This window comes from Falco naumanni, chromosome 8 (genome assembly GCF_017639655.2).
Source record: "Falco naumanni isolate bFalNau1 chromosome 8, bFalNau1.pat, whole genome shotgun sequence".
NCBI classification, from domain to species: Eukaryota; Metazoa; Chordata; class Aves; order Falconiformes; family Falconidae; genus Falco; species Falco naumanni.
Genome location: NC_054061.1, coordinates 45,736,123 through 45,757,174, shown reverse-complemented (window position 1 = coordinate 45,757,174; position 21,052 = coordinate 45,736,123). Strand labels below are relative to the sequence as shown.

The window sequence follows — 21,052 nt, the reverse complement described above, 5'->3', positions numbered from 1 at the left end:
GTTGTGGTGGGGACTTCATACCATTCCTGCCATAACCTGAAGTCTTTATCATGCTGAAGTAATTCAGCTATTCTAAATTTGGCCAAAAAATTGGCTGACAATTTTCAAAGTAAATAGTTGCTCAAGTGACAGCTTATCTTTCATCTGCTGGCATCTTGTGGGGCTTTGGCCTGACATCTGTTAGGTAAAAGTCTAAACCCCCAAACAAACAAAATTAAAAATGGAACATTTACAGTTCTACTTGCAGGGCTGGTTGTTTCAATGTTTTAATGCTTCTGGGAAAGTAGTGGAGAATGCTACTTAAAGCACAGCTTTCTTCTGCCATCTAGAACTTTATAAAAGTTTTGGCTGGTTTTCAGTATTAGACAACTTAGTTTTTTCTCTTTCTTTTTAAGTTCCAGTTTTTAATCTTATTGATTTTAATTTCAGGTATGCGGCTCTCCCTTCTAAGGCATTCTTTATACCAAGCTTTTGAGAGAAGGGCATGGTATTATGAAATTGAATCTGATCATTAAATAAAGTCTTAGGAAATGCATGAAGTAAACTGAAGCAATGATGTTAAGTAAATATTTTCATTTGAGAACATCTGTCTTGCACTGTCCCATTTACACCTGAGGCATTTAGTTTGCATGTTGTAAAGTAATTATAGTTAAAAACTTCCCCAGTGTTTTATTTTTGATACAAAAAGTTAAGTTGGAAACTGGCAAATTTTAAGTGAATGCAGAGATTAGAGCTATTTATGTACTAATCTTGTGTAAACAGTTTGCTCATGCTTAAATTGCATTCCTTCTTTTCTCATAATTTTCAAGGGAAGTTAAATTGTGGAAGAATTAGACGATCATGCTTGTATGCATTTTGCAATCTTGCTTAGAACAGCATATAGTAAACTATATTACTTCAAGTGTAAAAAAGTTTGCATAACTTTAGTTACCTACTCTGGTTGGTGTTTTTTTAATGCAATATCTACTGCTGTGGAATAGAATTGCATTTTTTTCTTCAAATTCTTGACAAGGTTGAGCTGTTGCATCCTCCCTCTGTGTCTGTACTTCATGTGCTTTTCTGCTCTGTGTTTAGAAACAGCTTATTTTCTTACAGCCCATGGTGGTGAGCAGAAACTTTGTTGTATGTATGTCATTCTTCAGTGAATATTCTGTCAGATACGGTTAGTGTCTGGTGATGCAACTTAGATTCTCAAGGTTAAGGAGGTTAACCTGAGTTATCTTGGGCTCAGATATCCTCAGTATGTTCACAAAAGAATACATTATCCAGTTTCAGGTACTCATTCCTTTTTCAATTTTTCAAATACCCTTCTTGCAAGATACTCCTGAAGCAAAAGGAAAACTCTTACACCTGTGGGGATGTATGGCAAGTATCCATGAAGTGAAAGAATCAAGGGGTTTTATTTCCAGTACGGCTTCAACTTAAAAAGAAGGCTGGAAACTCATCTTCTGTCTTTCTGCAGTCTCAGCACTTTAGGTCCATTGTTTCAGGTTCTATGCAGTTTTTTTGCCTTTTGAACCTCCTGGCAGGATCAGGTACTTTGGTTCTGATCTCTCAAGCTAACTTCTCAGTGTATCTCGCTCATAAAAACTATCTGAAGTTTCTAGGAAGGACAAGGCAGTCTTTTCATAATGCCAGGAATGCTCACCAGGATCCTAGCTGTGATTGCCCTCTTGAAGATAAGGCTGGGTTGTAGATGGGTTTCTTTCACGGCTTGTAGAAGACGTTTTTTTTCAAAAGGTAGTAAATTTTAAGGACAAAAGGGGGAAAATAGGTATCAGTGACATGTCCTCATTATTTATCAGGCAGAAATGATAGTTCTCAATCTGCATTCAAACATGCTAGTTCTTAATCCATGTATTCCGCATATGTTTGTACTTCACTTTTCTTAATCAAAATGTTTTACTGTATCCTAAGAAGTCACTTGCTGTGCAGAACTTTCAAGTATATTATATCAACAATGATGTTGTAATTGATTAAAAAAATACACTTTTGAATCTAATTGTTCCCATAATCCCATTTTGAGTGGCTTTAATTCTTTCCCTACTTCTTTGAGTCTTTGTTTACCCTTTTTCAGTATTATCGCAGTGCTAGTTTTCACTGAGCATTCACATGGTCAAAGGCTTGCAGCATTAAAACTGCAGAGAGCTCTTCAGCCTTCTCTTAAAATTACCGAATGGAAATTACCCTAATCTGTTGATTTATTAAGTGTTTATTTCAGTAGCTGTTTTTACATCTTCCTGACTTACTGACAGTGGGAAGCTTTTCATTCTCATCTAGTGATAGGACCATTATTTGGCTTTTACCTAAATAAACAGAGCAGAAATACTTGTTTAACAGTTCTGCCTTCCTGAATTACTGCTGACAATTCTGTTGTTTGACCCTAGTAGCAGTCTAATACTCTTTTATGTAGGAATACTTAACCCTGCTGGTCACAGAATTCTGTGTCCTCTGGCTTTCCTTACTTGTTTCTGCAGTTCCTGGCTTCTTCTGTATTGATCGTGATCCATCTTCTTCTCCCTTTCTAGTTATCCCCTCTTATATTTTCAGCTGTAGTAGAAAAAAGGAAAATCTAAGGGCATGCTGTGGCATTACTGTCCATGAGAATACAAAACCTCGAGAATCCACAGACAACACATCTCAAAGAACTGCAGTTCCTGTAGGGTAAATAACTTTTTTGATACATAATATGTGTTGTGGTAGCACTGCCTTAAGTACTTCAGTGATTCAAATTTTTAAATAATTGGCTTACAATAACGCATAGGATTTATCTTAGAAATAGAGTATGTGGCATTTCTTGCAAGAAAAAAATACCTATAGCTCTATTTTTAATCATTTTTCTTGTTCTGCTTTAAATACTCAGTACTGTGAGGTCCTGCTCTTAGACTTGTACACAACTGTTTTTGTCAGAAACTTAAAGTCTGATTTAGAGCTGTTGAAACTAGATTACAGTGTTTCTTCTGAGTTGAGGTTCACAGGTATTCCAAGATGATGTTCTGTAGTGTATCTTCTGTTGCCTTGTATTTTATTACATAATAAAAATGCCTAAATTCACATTTATGTTTTGGGGGGCAAATCAGAGTGGAAATCGTTAACCTTTTTGAGTTTCCTGTCTGCTGGACCTGCACAGGTGGCCAGCTAGTAGGGAGAGTTTAATTTGGATAGTTTAGTTGAGGAAGTTTAGTTAGATAGGAATGAACAAGGATAGTGTCTTAAGAAATTTGAACATCTTTATTTGGACATCTTCCTCACATCCAGAGACTAAGGCAAGATGAGTCAAGATACTGAGGAAATGTGGGTTGCACTGTAGAGAAAACTGCAAGCAAAATTAACAAGAGAAGATGGAAGGGAGACGGGAATTCACATCTGTTTTCTTGGGAGGGGTGGGAAGGGAAGCATCTACTTGGAAAAATAAATTAATAGGTATGGCTGATAACAAGATGTGGAAACTATAGACAGTCAATTTGTGATGCTGTGAGGAAACTGGTGTGCAAGTATGTGCAATGCTGCAAATCTGTTTTCAGTTGAAAGGCCATATTTCTGCTTTTCAGATCAGGAACTTGTAAAACTTAGCTGAGTAAAAAGGCAGGGTAGCTTTCAACATCTAGGAAAAGCCGCTAAACTAGAAGCCTGCAGTTTGGAGACAGTTACAGGTAATGCTGTGAGTGCCTTTAGGTGACATTCTGCAGAGGCAGACATAAAAAAAATTGATAGTGGTGTAGTCCTCAAATGAAGCATTTTTGCACTGCATCTTCCTTCTCAATTTATCCCTGTTTCTATGGCTGTTGGGTAAACTAATAACTTTTGTCATAGTTGAAGAAAACAGCGTTTTCTTAAAGTCCTAGTTGAAACAAATAAAGGTAGAATGTAGAGCTTAACTGATGCATTCGTCTGATACATGGTGGAGTAGGTAAATGACCTGGCTGTATCAATGGGCAGCAGGAATTCTCTCCACACCAGATTATAGTTGAAGAGTACTCAAAAATAGTTTAAGCTGCATTTGCATCTGTATAGTTTCATCCTGTCAGTTTAGTTATTCTTGTCTGAAGTGCTTTAAACAACTATTTTAGTTGTTTTTATTTGCCAAATACACTTAAACTTGCTTCATATTGTAGCCAGATCTGGGATTTCTGTCACTGTGAAATACTACCTTTGGAACAAAATTGTACACCAAGATCCCAGTTTCTATCCTTTAGAGGAATGCAAAACCTAAAACAAATCTAGCACGCTAGACACCAAGAACTTGAAGAGAGTGTATGGTTTTCAGAATCTGTAGGTAGTTTGAAAGAGTATCTTAGTCTGAATTTTCCCTTTCATACTTACCTAGTACTGTCTTGAACTTAATTAAGAAGTAAGGGTGTATATAATTTGGAAGTGTGGAAATAAAAGAGTAGTAAAAACAACGTAACCTTCATTTAGCCTGTGTTTAGTTGGTAGAAAACAAATACTGCCTCAGATTTTCCAGTGTTTGCATCAGCTTGTAATGATTTTAGGGATTATGTAAAATTTTTTTAGGCCCAATTTTTTGCAGAGTATGTATGAAACCTAGTATTCTGTCAGTTGAGACTGAATTAGAACAGAGCATGCCCAGAGGAACACCTGGGAGAAGAGTGGAGTCATTGCTATCTGCATGAATTTGCATAATCTCCAGTTCCATTGCATTGGAAAAGACTTACCTTTTTCTCTTCTCCATGGTTTACCTCTTATGTTCCTTCATTTTCTTATTGTTGTCTAAATTACAGTGGTGCCCCCTCCTCCCTCCAAAACCAGTGATGGAATTTTCTTTCATCTTTTGCGCTAATGTAAAACCAACTTGGAGGGCAACAGGCTCATTGCTGCTGAGGACCTTGTTAAGACAATCAGATTCACTATGGGATTTCACACAATCCACTCTCCGCTATACTACATCCCTGAAAGGCTAGATAAACACTTTGGTTTTGATATTTTAGATTTTGTTTTATTTAAAGTATAATCTATGTAATTAAGCATTAACAAGTCCTGTCTGTAAATTGCCAGTTTGCATTGTACTTTTCTGTGTGCCTGAAGTAGAGGATAGTCCTTCTGAAGAATACCTAAAGTAATAGCTGCACTTTATGCCTTACCAAGATAACCAGGAAGCACAGCACAGAATTACAGACAGTACTACTTTGACTTCATTTCAGTTTTGCGCTTTTTAAAATAACACTATAAACTATTGTATGCCCATGCAAATTGTTATTTTCTCCAGTATCCTCAACTCTTAGCATTTTTTCTGGCCCTCTTTTTTTTTTTATTTTTTATTTTTTTTTTGTCCAAGTAATTTGCTCATTTGTGCCTTCACCATTATAGAACTATTATGGGCCTTTGTGCTGCTGCAATAATGATGGTGATTGGGAGGGACTGGGAATACAGAGATGCCGATGAAAAAAGTTTAAGGAGCTCACAATGAAAGTTTGTGAGGTGGAACAAACATTGCAGGAGTTGAAGGTAGGAAGTCCTAGATACTGGCATGCAGTAATAGATATTCCAGACATGTTTCTATTGTTAGATGTATATCTGTTATTAGAGTGTGACTTTGGGGTGTCAGTGTAACAGGAGAAAGCATATGTGACATGGAATGTTTGACTTCAGTAGTGGAGTTGGGTCTTGGGAGCACAGATCCATACTTTAATTTGATCCATTCGTCTTTGCTAGGACATGTTGATACCTCTTTTGAAGTATGCGTATGCAGTGCTGACTGGATTCAGCTATTGTCTTTACAAACTCACTGTAAGCTGTTGTCTAATGTTAGTAAGATCATAATGAAATTAGCATCTTACTACAGTGTTTTATTTTTTTTAACATGACTCTAAACCTTATTTTAAATAAAATCAGAATTTATACAATTACATTTTGTGGAACGTGATTGGTAAAAGAATTTTGAGTATGGTGTGTAACATAGCCAGTCCTAAAGAACTGCTTGGAGGCTTGAATTGGCTTGTGCTGGCAGCCTTGCCACTTTGCTGTATTTAAATTCCTGTTATGTGCCCTGTTGTGTAAATCAGGCTTTTGCCTTTTTCTAAAGTCACTGTGAATGTATTAGTGAATAATGAGTGAATGTATTAGTACACTTAATATTATCCAGTTTGAAAGATTAATTCTGTAAACTCTTCGTATGCTGTGTAGTGTTTTAATATTTGCTTATGTAAAATGAGTTTTATATAAAACATGTATATACAAATTATCACGGTTAATAAAATTATTTCATAGATGAGTTTCAGCAAATGACTTAATATGGTAGGAAAGATAGTGGCTAATGCAGAAGACTAGAAATCACCACAGGTTTTCTAGGTTTCACATGAAAGATATTTTTATGTTGCTGTCTGAAATTGTGAGCTTCTTATGGTGGCAGTGAACTCAGTGTGCAGGTGACTTTGGACAAGCTTCCCACAGCAGTTCTGCTAGGTGTTACCATATGCGTAAAGAGTCAGCAAAAGCATGTATGTTAGCTCCTGGATTCCCATAGCTCAGAGTCTGTCATAGAGATACAAACCTAAATTTCTAGCGTTCACTTTTGCAGCCAAACCAGAAAAATATTCTCGACTTCCCTGTTTCTGACCTAGAATTCTCTTCCCAATGCAGTGGTTTCCAAGAGAATTATTTTAACCTAAGTTAAATTGACTTAAATTGATGTAGTTTACAGCACAGTCCCACAAATGGTTACGCACATGCAAGTAAAAGGAAGACAAACTGTGGTGTTGGGAAAGACTGGTCTGAGACTTCACTAGCACCAAGTGAATTTTGTGTGTAACTACATCCTTGTTATCCAGTAGATGAATGCTGGAGATTATTTGGAAGGGAGACCAGGTAACTATTAGTCTTTGCATGTTTTATCTTAATTTCTTTCCTGATCTCTACTGGGACAGGATGCTGTTTATGATTTGATCCAGCACAGTTTTTCTTATATTTTATCATGCAATCTGTGCAGCTTTGTCTTCATTATATGGATGATGGCTGATGCACTAACTCTCAGAAAGAATTTAGGGTCACCACAGTGCTCAGTTAGGGTTTCAGTGTTTGAGTTAAGGGTAAAAATCTACATAACTGAGTTTGTTCTGCAGAGAAAGCAGTGTCTTAAATACATCCAGAAAGGGACACAGCTTTTAGTTCAAAGCTTCAATAAAATAAAAAAAATGAGAAGTTGATGGTTTGCTTATTAGTTTCTGTTAGTGGCTAATAATTTTCACTGAAAAAACCCAAAGTAAACTACTCTGCTGAACCAAAGAAGGGGCTGGGGGTTAAGCTTTCTAAAATGATACATAGAAACTTGTCTTTTTTTGAAATCCAGACTTACAGACTTTCAGATCCTTGGGAATCCAGAATAGTGTCTGAGGGGAAAAATGTTGTTATTAAAATGTAAATTTGTTTAAATAGCTGTTTAAATAGTTTAAATCACAGTGTGCTATGATGCTGTAATTAGTTCTTGGATTAGATAGAATGGATGCTCTGTAGGGAGAGGGTACGCGTCTTGCAAATGTCTGTCCTAGGATGGTAACTTAAGAGGCATTTTTGCATCCATGAAACTGCAAAGACCTATTTTGACTACTGGCTTATCAAAGCGTTAAAGTGGTTCATGCAGTGCTTACCTCTCTCTAATGCTGAGTAAAATTCTTCCCTAAATGTTTTCTTCTGTGTGTAGTGGAAAAGGCATACATTTGAGGTGGGAAGGAGAAATTGGAACAAAGACATGATTTTTTTTTTTTTTTCCTTAGGTATTTTGGTCTTTCTTAGGTCAAAACCTTTTATTTAATTTATTTCTCATAGTACTTTATATATCACTGTGTACTGAAACTGTCTGAAATCATTGAGAATGGCTGTTTCTGCTACATGTCATACTAATTGAGAAATCCCTTGGGAACATAAATGGCTACTCAGGATCATTTGAAACGTGCGCTTACGTCTTTTTCAATGTCTGCCCAACCTCTTGTTCCTCAGTTTTTCCCAAGTTTCAAGCAAGCTGTATTCTCCTGGTGACAGCATTCTCTACCAAGACAAGTTCAGACTTAAACTTTAATACTTTGTTATAGCTTCTCTTCAACTTTGAAATGTATAGTAACGTAAACTTTTTAAATACGTTACAGGTTACAAGGGCACAGAAGCAACGTCAGTATGCAATAAAGGATGTTGACTTTTGACTGACATAGTGCTCTCAACAGTAAAAAGATTTGATCATTCTGGTTTCCTTCTCTCTATTTAATGGGCTACTTATGGATCTGTGTTTGTTCTTTTCCTCAGATATTAGGATTAAAGAAGAGGAGCCTGATCCAGAAGAGTGGCAGCTCAGTGGTGATTCTACACTGAATACCAATGATCTAACGCATTTGAGAGTACAGGTTGTAGATGAGGAAGGGGACCAACCACATCAAGAGGGAAAAAGGCTGCGACGAGTAGCTTGTACATGTCCCAACTGCAAAGAAGGTGGTGGAAGGTATGTAATGTTCAGTGTCTTATAGTGCGTGAAATGATGAAAACAAATAACGACTGCGGAAAAAAGGAGCCTTAGTTAACAGCAGTTGTCTGCAGTGAGAGAAAACTAGATGCTTATGCAAAAAAGCTTATGCAGTAAAGGACTGCCACCTTTACTTCTGGGTTTGCAGATGGATGGGCAGATTATTTCATCCTCTGGGAGTTACTTCATTGAGATTAATTGGAAAAATCTGGAGTTAGATGTCACCTAATACAAGTGAGGGAGATAGAACATTGCCCTAAATAATGTGAAAATGAAATATTTTAGAATATGCACATTTGTGATTGGCTTCCTATCATATGTCGAAGACGTGATTAAATCCTGTGCTCCTGCACTTCCTCACTGATTGAGGATTTTTTTCCCACGATTTGATTGCTTTACAGTGTTACGAAAATACAGTTATCCTAGTTTTCTTATTTGCTGGCTTCCTAAGAAAACCAAGGTTTGTATAATAACTCTAAATACTGAATTTTGAACTGATTGATTGTTTTCAGTCGAAGTTAGAGGAGGTTTAGGTAACAAAGAGGTACACTAAGTCCAATTCTTATAAAATTTCAGGGCTGTGTAGGAAGCCATGTTTTATTATTCTACATCTCATGAAAGTATTCTTCAGCTTTTTGTTATTATAAAGATTTTATTCTATTCCAAAACACTACATTTTAAACACCTCTGTTATGGATATGAGAGGAAATAGGGATGATAGGCTGCCTTTTACAATGAAAATATTTAGGTGTGTTTGTGCTTGGTATAATTGTGCAGGGGCTTCTTTCCAGTACACTAAAATTTATCTATTTTGATAGTAGCTGCTTTTCTAAAATGGAAGTCTTTATTTATGTGAGAACTATAGTGTAAATTGCCAAATTCTCTTTAAAGAGCCTGTCAGTGTGCTATGGCTCTAAGACTGCTAATACTACTGACTCAACACATCTACTGTAAAGTCTCCTGTGGGATTTTGCTGTATGTTCTAGATATGTTCTTTGCAAATGTGGAGAGGTAATACCATAGGCAGCTATGCCAAGTACATGTTAAGTGGTTAAGACAAAAACTCATACATTTACGTCATAAATGAAGCTAGTGATAATATCTTCAGTTAAGATTATACAGCATCTTGGTCCATCATCTTCCTCATTCCTATGTGTATTTCACTGAAACCTGGGACAGATGTTTCTGAGTTCTTGGTGAACCCTGGCTCTGCCATGAAGATCTGCCCAATGTACACCCTGGATTGAGATTTGCTTCAACCTGGGAGAAAACTGAAAATGTGATTTGCACTGGGGCTGTACTCTTAGGAAACACAGAGATTTCATACGTTCCATCTTCTTGTGCTTTATTCCAAACTACAGTGGCTTTAATTTAGAGACATCTTTACTTTAAAATCCTCCTCTTTCTAAGAGGAGACCAGATCTTAAAGTCAAAGCCCAAGAGAGAAACTTCTTGAGAGATGGTTTTGATCAAGTCAGAAGGGTGTGGTCTGATGGAAACTCAGATATGGGAATTTATAAAGCTAGAACAGTTTAGATAGGTGAGAATCTGAAATGCACTGTAGAGGAAGGACTAGACACATCAAATGTGCAGAGTAAGTAGGGAAAGTAGGACAGGAAGTCAGGATGTGAGAAGAATTAGAACTGGAATAGAAACAGGATAATGAGGGAGACAATGGTGGGGAAACAGAAAGAGTGTGAAAGTGCCTACAGTTGCTAGAGCAACTTTCCCACCAGAATGCAGAATTCCTTCAGAGCCTTAACAAAAAGCAGTAAGCCTACTTGGAGGAATATTTCTCTTCTCCTCTGATACACATTGATCATGTTCCATAGCTGCTACAGTTACTTGTTTATCTTTAGTGCTGTAAATCTGAGTTTTGATTTGTCTTTCAAGTCTGCCGATGTCTTGCGGAGTTTCAGATAATAGGACATTTGCTTTTATAAATTTTTTTCAGATAACGTTCACAATTCTTAAAATGATGTAACGGTTCCAAAATTAAAAACTTGGAAGTTGTCAAATGCTGCAGTTAAGATACACTGGGCAACTTTAATTTAATCCCTTGTGTATATGCATTATCATTCGGTTTCTAATTATATGACTGCATACTACTTTTTTCGTACAACCCCAGTGCCATTCAGTGGATGGGGTGGATGATGCACAGGGTTCGAATCGGTGCTGTGTAATGACTGGCATCTATTTCACCTACTGCAGAAACTGGAAAACATTTAGGGAGCAAGATATGGGACTGCAGCAACAAGGCTCTGAAGTTTTAGAGGTGTTTGTCTGTTCACCTCATCTTTTCCACTGCAGAAGTATCAAGTTCTTTCCTGTAAACAAGTCAATTGAGCTGAATCGTTTACATCTACAGTACTCTAAGAAAAGAATGCTTCTGCTATGATGAACTTCACACCTCAAGCTGGTGGATGTTTGACAATTTTGGCCTTAATCTGTTTCTACCTTATATTTGGATGTATGAAATGATTGTACTAGTTTAAGTTGGCTACACAGGAGTGTTGCAAGATGATAAATTCAGTAATGTTTGTGCATTGCTTAGACACTGAGTATTGTGAGTACCCATGATGAGGACAAAAAAACCCTGGGAAAATGAGTAATTCTGTATTTAAGAGAGTACTTAAATAATATGTAACTAGTAGGACAAGAAAAGCACATTAAATCAGTATGAAAAAGCTGAGTAACATTTCACTCAGTGAATACTGTCCCTTCTATGCACTGAATGGGGTAGGAAGAGGTACATTCATGCAAGCTTCCTCATAACTTCATATTTTGTGTAGCCTTAGTTTTGGCATTTCTTTTCTGTTTTCTGGATGCAAAGGAGGATGAGGCGTTCTTGCTGGGTTTTATTGGGTTTTTTTGACTCTAGATACAGAATTAGACTACATTGCAGTCTTTAAAGGATTTCTATTTGCACCAGTCCTATGAACCGCTGTTATCTTTACCTTATTTGGCAGGGAGGAAGGTAGGAAAGGAAGAGGATGGTTTATTAGATATGTAAATTAAAACTTTGTAGCCTCAAGCTTATATAGTAAATGGAGGATAAGCAAGTGTGTATATGTGGGGAAGGGGAGTGGGGGAGAGAGATGGACCTCAAAGGATGACTCTGATCCCAAACAGACTGTATTAGGTTTCTGGCTAGGGTGTCTGAAGTTAGGTGGAAAGTTCATCCTTCTCTCAGTTATATCTGGAGGTTTCACCCTTCTCTCAGTTACATCTGAAATGACATTGAGATGTAACTACTACTGTCTGGATCTGTAGAGGAACAGTGCTTCTGAGTACCATTTCAGGTACTTAACTCTAAAATACATGTTCTTAAAGTGACTAATAAGTGTATGTTTTGCCCTTGAAATACTTATGTTCCTCCTGGAAGTACTGTTGGACTGGAAATCCAGTTTCTCAGTAGATGGTGTCTCCTGCTTAAATCATTGCATTCTGCATGGCTACTGAGAAACATGGTTTCCAGTCTTTATAAAGCTAAAATGTACTGTGAAAATACTTAAGTATTAATTGGAGGACTCCAGTCAAGCAGTAGGCCTGAGTCATATCCTTTACTCAGTGATGATGGTTATTGGCCAGTGCAGCAAGAAAGGCCTCTCAGCATGACGTGTTAGGGCATGGTGCCAGCGTGTCACAGATGCAAAGCATCCAGACAGAATTTGGCTCGCATCCAGTCTGTTTAGAGCACACATGAAGCAAACATGCAGATGCCTATATGAAGCTGTGTAGAATAAATACACATAGTTACTCATTCACAGAAGTCTTGCGGATTTCATTCGGTGAATCTCTTCACTTTCATCTCACTTTGAACTTCGGAGTCTGTTAAGAAATTTTGTCACCAGTTAGATGAGGTGCTTAGAATTATGTGCTACACCACCTATGCACAGTAAGCTGACCAAGAGTTGAACCTTGGTTTCTTTCAGTCTAGACTAAAGGTGCAATTAAGCAACTTCAAGTGATAGACTTCAGAATATTAAAATTTTTCTAAGGGAATTTTTATGTGATTTCATGTCACTTGTGTCACAACTATGTACTGTATCATGCAAAGTTACAAAATACTTGTGCTGGTTATTGTGGAGGGGAAGGCTATAATATGTTTGGAGAAGATGTGAGGATGAAATACCAAATACATAAAAATACTCTATATACAGAAATGTATTCTCAAATACAGAAATACATTTTGTTATAATAAGCACAGGCTGAGCACATCTTAGGGTTACATGGAGTTGGACAGGCAATTAAAGACATAGGATAGTGGGGTCCTGTGGAGAATTCTTTCAGTTCCCAAGACTGTAACGGAGAAGAGCCATGGGTGTTCCTTTACCTTGCACTGCAATTGCTGGATGCCATGAGCTACCAAACAAGAGGACCTGAGGAAGAGCTGTCTACAACTGAGTCATTAGATGAAGGTGAAAGTAGAGCCTGAGAACTGTGGAACTGGTTGCAGTAAGGGAAAAGGAGGAACACAGAAAATTTCTTCCTTGGAATCTGTGTTTTGTGCTGATAGATGAATGCTACTGGAACTGTTACAGGTACAGTGAGTTTTCTGTGGTGGCCAAGACATCTGCAGAGGCTGAGAAACTAGAGGAGGAAGGGGGCAAGCTAAACACATTTTGCTAAATGCTGTTGAGATTGGCTGAATGTTCAAGAACTTGTGAGTATTGGGCTTTTGTGTAGATGGTATAGTATGATGTTAAATGCCTAACATTACAGTTAATTTTGCTTTTAATCTTGGCTTGAGGGAAGGCCATGGAAGAGTGTGAACCTGACAGTTTAGATAATTTATGTGTGTAGTAAAGGTTACCAAAAATGGATCTTTTGGCTGAGGTAGGAGATGTAAAAAAGGCAATGTTTGTCTTGTTCCAAAGTAGTAATACCCTTTTGGGACATTTGAAAAAGGAAAATTAAGTCAGAAGTACTCTTGCCAAGACTAATTGTGATGAAAGAGCTCTAGATGTCAGGTCAGATGTCAGAGAATTTTTTGCATGTAATTTATAAACAAGTTGGATAAAACAGGTGAACTTTCTGTGAGGCTAAGGACTGAGTGGTGGCAATAAAACCAAAAAAAATTAGATGGATCTGACAGAAGATCTCTTCTGTCACTATATCCATAGGCTCATATGAGTCTACTGCTGCCACAGCAGGGTCAAAAAACTTCTGGACTCTACTACTGCTGTTGAATTTGTTCTGAAGTAAAAACCCCATTGTCAGGACAAACTAGTTAGTGTGTGTGATAGTTTTTTCTTCCAAGACAAAATGACTAATGAAGCACCAAGAAGATCACTCTATATTGAGACTTCTCAGAAACATTTTTTTAGGACTTAACTGAATTTTATCTCCTTCCTTTTCTGGACTGTCCAGAATGTTTTAGGTGCATATGTACTTAGGTTGGAATTCCCTTTAGGTGCTCTGAGTTTTTAGAGCGAGTTAATTTCTGTGCCTGTTTAGAAATGCTTGCTCCAAGGGCTAGCTCCTTAAAGTTTATGTGCATTTTCCCCTGAACACTCATTAGAGGTAAACCAGAATTGTTCTGAACACAGGAATGAGAATCTAGGTCTAATAGCTGCTTGGCAAATCCTTCAGCAACTGGACAGTTAAGCAGAAGTTGAGCACCCAATTTAAGGAAAATAATTGCCCTGGGGAGGAAACTGGAAATTGTATAATCAGTCATGGAGGATGGAGTGCCCAAGACTGTGATTTCAGAATCCGCTTAAGCTGTTCTAAGTTAACATTGCTGATGAATAAGGTGGCCTGATGCTTGGCTGCATTTTCCCATCTCCTCCCTTGTACCAGCATTTGCCACTCATACAGCTGCGTTGTCAGCCGGATCTGTTCCCTGGGGTGCCCCTTTCAGCAGCAGCAAACACTTAAATTGGCTAAAATCAATCATGATGCCCTGTGCTGGCCAGACTGATCTCTTTCTCTGGGTCTTCAGAGGCTCTTACCTCTGGTGATTTTATTTTTAAAAAAAAAAAAAAAAAAAAAAAAAAAAAAAAAAAAAAAAAAAGGTTAGGCTTTTTTTGTTAGGTGCTTCCCCTGAATCAGCACCTGCCATTTTGGTGAGGCAGCATCTTAAAACAGGCATCAGGCTCAGCAGTCTGGATTATACTATCTGTGATCTATGTGTTCATTTTGATGGATTTTTTTATTCCCTGAAATACCAAGGAATTAATTTAAATGTCAGCAAAATCGGTTGTTTCATTGCCACTCTTTTAGGGGAAATATCAGGTTAGTATTCTTGTCCTCCAACCCCAAACTGTTTCTTAGGTTTCCCCAAGATGCCAGAATTCCCATCTGTTCTCTTCCTAGTTGCCAAAATCCCCAGTTTCCATTTTGGCAGTTGTAGTCATTTGTGTTTTTCTTTCCCAAAATTGTCTTTGGTATGGTGGAAACTGAAACTGGGAGAAATCTAAAATATGGGCACTTCAGCATCAAAGTAATACAAGCTGCTGTAATGACTGTTATTTCCAGCTTCATATATGTGTATGCTTGCTAAAGAGTACACTTCTGTCTTTTAAATTTCATATGCTGTTGAATTTATAGGTTGTTGCAGAATCAGGATAGCATTATACAATTTAGTTCCAGCTTCTTATGGGGTGTACTGGATTCTGATTGTATTTGAAACAAAAATGGGAAGCTGCTGAGGTTTGTTTGCGGATCTGTTGGTATAGGTAACCCCACTTATATGTATGACCAGTATTTAGGAGGAATATATTAAAATGAAAAACTCTCTCTCTCTCTCTCTCTCTCTCTTCTTTTTTTTTTTAACAGAGGCTCCAACTTGGGAAAAAAGAAGCAACACATTTGTCACATACCAGGATGTGGCAAAGTATATGGGAAAACTTCACATTTGAGAGCTCATCTCCGCTGGCACTCTGGAGAGCGTCCATTTGTTTGTACTTGGATGTTCTGTGGCAAAAGGTTCACTCGCAGTGATGAGCTTCAGCGACACCGAAGAACACACACAGGTTTTCAGTCTTTGATTCTGGTGCATTTAACTAAAGACATGTCACAGAGAGGGCTTCAATAAATAACTTTTAAGAGGAGAACAGGTCTTGGATTGATTTCAATGTTGTGTGACTTTTCTAAAATTGGCTGATACTTAGAGCTGTGTAATATACTTTGGTTTCTTTGGCAGGTCAGTGGAGGAAAAATAGCCACCTTTTTTGATTCAGAACTGACATTTAAGCTAATAATTAATATAGCTTAAGTAGAATACTTCGATTCAGGAATGCATTTAATTCGTTTGAACCAGATTAGAACTGTTGTTCCAGCTTAAAACTTCAATAGTTTTCTCTCATTTTAAGAAAGAAAAATAGGGGGCTAAATAGCCAAGAGATCAGAAGTCATTCACAAAACCAAGGAAGAGCATGTGATGGTGCATTGTTCTGCATCTTCTAGTTTCATGGTTAGACCACCTGTTTGGGAGTCCAGGTTCACGTCTCTCCTTTTGTGTAATACAAAGAAAAGAAAGTAGTCTAGATCTTCCACCTTTTCAAGGAGCGTTTTATTTCAAATCTGTTGTCTATATTACCTATCTTCTTACAAACTAAACCCTAATTAATTACATTCTACAGGATGCTTAACTTTTAAAATTAGACTATTTGAAAAACCCAGTGACAATAGATTAATTTATATGCTTATCAGTATTTACGTTACTTAGAAAAATGTCTTTGCAATGCCTATGAAAAATATCTTGTTTTGTACCTAATGGTGTGTCTTTGTTAGATGTGTTGGATACTTGAACCCAGGCTGGGATGTTACAGTCTGTCTGGATGGACAGCCAGATGGGTTAAAAAAAAAGAGGCCAGTTGAATGATGTAGCTCAGAGGGTATTACTAGTGACTCCTAGTCTGCCTGTGTAGTAATAAAAAGTAGAGAATTGCAGGCGTCTATTGTTTGACCTGTTATAACATGTTTATCACTGACCTGGAGGAGGCAACAGAGTGCACTCTTCTTGGGTTTGCAGATGGCACCAAACTGGGGTAACCAGTCAGTGCATTTGAGGGCAAGGCTGCTATTCAGAGGGACTGAGGCTGAAGGAACGGGCTGACAGGAACCTTATGAAATTCAGCAAGGATAAACACTTAAGTACCGCACCTGGCATGGAGTATGAACCCTTGCAGCAACACAGACTAAGCACTGAGAGTCAGGAAGCAGCTCTACTGAAAAGTACCTGGGAGTCTTGATAGACGTCCAGAACCATGAGCAGAAGCCAGCAGGCAAATGTGGCCAGGGTGGTATCAACAGAAGCAGAGGCGCTGTTTCGAGGGAAATGATTATCCCCTTCTTCTCAGCACTGGTTAGACTGCATCTAGAATATTGCATCTACTTTTCAGCCCCCAGTATAACAAAGACATTGATCAACAGGGATAAGTTCACTGAAGGGTGACCAAGATGATCAGGAAGCTGGAGCTGTATGAGGACAAGCTGTAGGAACTGAGCTTATTCGAAAGCTGCACGAAGAGAACAGTTAAGGGTAGGAGGGAGCTTAACAGCAACCTTCTAGTACCTGCAAGACCACCATTGAGAAGACAAAACCAGACTTTCCATGGTGGTGCATTGGTGGGATGATGAGAGACAACAGACGAGAGGTTCAGACAGATCCAAATAAAAACTTTTTTCATTGTGAGGACAGCCAGACACTGGAACAGGTTTCCCAGAGAGTTTCTGCAGTCTCCATACTTGAAGTTTTTCAAGACCAAACTGGATACATTCCTGAGGAACTAGGTCTGACCTCATAGCTGACCCTGCTTAGAGAGACATCAGATTAGAGTCTTCCAGGGGGACTTCAGATGTGAATTACCCTATGATCTTGCCCGTCGGTCTCAAGTGTGGTCCCGCAGGAGCTCATGTAGTCTTCCCTGTCCAGCATTTGCAGCTTTTGTTTTCCTCTTAAGAGTTATTTATTGGTAATAATTGCAGTGAAAATTAGCAGCCTGAGGATATGAGATGGCAATATTCTTTAGCTTGCCTGAAAGATTTCCCCAAACATTGTGGGACACAGAAAAATAAATCAGTTCTCTTAAAGGATTTATAGGAGTGTATAGAAATTTATATATAGTGTATAGTTTATAGATTTATAGGAGTGTGTAGAAATTTAACACACATGTTTATCATGTTGGATTGTTTTTTCCTTCAGTATAGATGTTGTTAGAATTCTGCCTCTTAAAGGCAGTAAGTTATCCCAGTTTTTTGTGTGCATGTGGTATTTTTAACCTTCTTGAAAACTTTTTTTTTCTTATCTTCTGTGACAGGTGAGAAGAAATTTGTCTGTCCAGAATGTTCAAAACGCTTTATGAGAAGTGACCACCTTGCCAAACACATTAAAACACATCAGAATAAAAAAGGTATTCACTCTAGCAGTACAGTGCTGGCATCAGTAGAAGCAACACCTGATGATACTTTGATTACTGCAGGAGGAACAACACTTATCCTTGCAAATATTCAACAAGGTTCTGTTTCAGGAATAGGAACTGTTAATACATCTGGCACCAGCAATCAGGATATTCTTACCAACACTGAAATACCTTTACAGCTTGTCACAGTTTCGGGAAACGAGACAATGGAGTAAATATTACACAAGATACCTATTAATTGTGGTTATTTTTATACAGTAGTGAGAAGAATATTGTTCCTAAGTTCTTAGATATCTTTTTATTGATGTGCAAAAATTTTTGGATTGACAGTAACTTGGTTATACATGACACTGAAATGCCTTACTTTGTATGATATTCCATAGTATATTAAAATGGTAAAATTGCATGGGTTTTGTAGGTACTTTTGGAATCTAGAAGAGATGAAATTTTACCAAGTTATATTAAAAAAAAAGAATTTAATGATGGAAATGGTAGTCTAACCAAATGCATCAATCCTGTGTGGTTTAGTGTAAAAAAATGAGAACATGTTGGTATTTATCTATTGTAAGATAAAAGAAGTTGATGGGTGAAAAGAAATCATGTTATGATAAAAGAAATTTTGTAATTTTCTTGATGACTGGAATTTTTATTATGCATAACTGACAAATCAAGTTTCCAAGCAAATGTTACATAGTGTAGGCTTTACTTAGCTCATCAACTTGTCATTTTGAAGCTAATTATTTTAATTAGGTTAACTATGTACAATATTTTAAGCATTACTCTTGTAAGATTTTGAAAACTACATTTTAACATGGAACTCTAGGGATAGTCACCTTTTAAATCCTATTGAAAAGCCATGTTTAAGATTTAATTTGCCAAAACGATGTCTTGTTAATATTCTTTCAATAACCAAGGTGGGCAATATAACCAATGTTTAAAAAGCTTAAAATGTTAAAAAAAATAAGTATGTATAGGTTGAGGCATTTGGGTGGTAAGGCAAATGTTATAGTGAAGTATATCCCTTCTTTTGAACATTGGAGGACCAAAAATAAGGTGTATTGCGTCTCAGCAGTGATTTTTATCAGATCTTTTTCCAAAAACATCTGTCTGCCAGGGCCTTAAAAGCCATCGTGTAAATTACCAGTAAAATATAACATATGCAAATACAACAGAAAAATCACTTCCATATTGACAGTACTCCCAAACATATGGATATAGTCATAGTGAACTAGGGGTTTTATGAGGCTTTTATTTGTTTGTTGTTTAGTTTTTGGTTAGTCAATCTGCATTTAAATATCAGCCATCTTTCCTTTTTTGCTTCTTCCCTTAAAAATTGTATGTATCCAGTACATTTAACTGATAAACATATATGTTTTTTATTATGCTGAATTTTCTTTTTATTTTTTAATTACTGTTTATATTTTCAATTATAGAAAAATGTACAAAATGAAGTTATATAGCCAGTCTGTAAGTGCTATACCATTTTCAAAAAATGTACAACAATAATTACTGCAGTTCACCTATTTACAAACATTTGGAAATCTGTTCATTTGTTATTCTTAAAACCACCTCAAATTTAAAGGCTACCTTATTGTACGTTTAAAGTGTATTATAACAGTGTGGTAGTTAATAAAACACTATTTTTTTTTCTTTTGACTTGAGTTTACTGTACTTCTTGTTAACTAACAAGGTGTAATTTCATAATACATCTTGATTGCCTGAGATGTTTTGTTATTTTGCACTAGATGGTGGGAAGTAGAAATTGTGTTTCTTTTCCCTGTGGGCAAGATATATATGTGGCAAAATCCCACCTTGCTCTCAAAAAAACCCATTTATATGTGCACAGGCATGCATGTGCTATATACTGTGTTGGTGTAGTGGTAATTTTTTTGGCCTTATGCTGAGCAGGGCACGGAGGAAACATAGGCCCTATCATATAGAATATGAAAATAAAGTTGCATTTAAGTTCTGTGACAGTTGCATGCCACAATACAGACAGTCTTGATAGGAAACTGGATAAAAGGGATGTTTTAGATGGAGTAAGAAAGACCAGTGAGAACCGTTGAGATTAAAGAGTGACAGTTGTATACGATATTCTAATGAAAGTGAAAAGCTTTTATTTGTGAAGTCTAAAGTCTTGGAGTATCAAATGGCCAGAGGACATACCAGGATAATTTACGATAAGCCAGGTAGAGTTTAGCCTAGAAAAGAGAAAACTGGAAAAAGTCAAGGGAAGAGTTTCCATGTTTGCAGTTTAATGGAAAAAACATTAATGCAAATCTTTTGAGATCCAGAGCACCAGGAATTGACAGGTAAGAGAAAAGGGAGTTAAGTCACCATCAGATTAATCTTCTACTTAAAATAAGAGAGTGAAATTGGTTGGGAAGTCACAAGAGCAGCCACTTGGAGAGAAGGCAGTACTGCTTAGACTTGCACTGTTCCATGGATATTGTCAGTATTTTAACATACTCTTGAATCCGTTTCCTTTAGACAGGTAGTTCACAGAGTGTGTTAGTGTAAATTACTTCAATTTCTAATACTTGGGTTCTGTTTCTCATCTCTAGCTATTTGGTTTTATTTATATTTATTTATATTAGCGCATTATTTTAAGAGGGAGGGAAGAGGGCTGCTTTCTTAATGAAACTGCTTTTCAAAGTTTTCAAAGGAACAACATGTGCATCTGTGGATTAAGGTGTTTTGGTGCCAAAGGTTTTGATGCCTCGTTGCTGAAGATGGGATTATTTTGAACTTTAATGTTCAGTACTGGTTACTTTAATTAATGTTTAGGCTTTTTTTTAAAAGGATATTTTTGGTAAGAAGCTTCAGAAGGTAGAAGTTTTGGAAGAAAGTAACTTTGGAAATGTATAGGAAAAAGTCTGATGGAAAGCCTGCAGTCTAAGGGCTGTCTGCCTAAAGGCTCACAGCCATAGTATTTCTGTTATTTGAGAACGCTGCTGCATGTGTTCACGTTGCGTGACAGTGATTTTTGAAAGATCTCTGTTCACCTCCAGGGCAAAGGTTCACAAGCCCAGGTATTAGATCTTTGGTATATCTAGGACTGTTGCTACTTCATGGCTTACTTTTGTGGTCACTGCAGCAGCTCATACGATACAAAGACAAAATTGTGCATTCTGTAGAAGGCTTTCTGAGTTTTATGTGGGAATCAGTTCAAGGGTTGCTTGATGTGCGTCTTGCTTGTTATAATCTGTAGCAT

General features: G+C 37.2%; 1 protein-coding gene across 4 annotated transcripts in view; it reads left to right on the top strand.

The window, feature by feature from the left end:
* The window catches only part of SP3 (Sp3 transcription factor), a 36,363-nt gene extending 16,869 nt beyond the window's left edge, over window positions 1-19,494 (top strand). For all 4 annotated transcript variants that reach the window (XM_040604494.1, XM_040604492.1, XM_040604493.1 and 1 more), the window contains 3 exons: window positions 8,254-8,446; window positions 15,251-15,447; window positions 17,737-19,494. In XM_040604494.1, coding sequence (XP_040460428.1) covers window positions 8,254-8,446; window positions 15,251-15,447; window positions 17,737-18,053 — 707 coding nt within the window. In that variant the 3' untranslated portion in view covers window positions 18,054-19,494. The remainder of the gene's footprint in view (window positions 1-8,253; window positions 8,447-15,250; window positions 15,448-17,736) is intronic.
* Window positions 19,495-21,052: the final 1,558 nt, after the last annotated feature.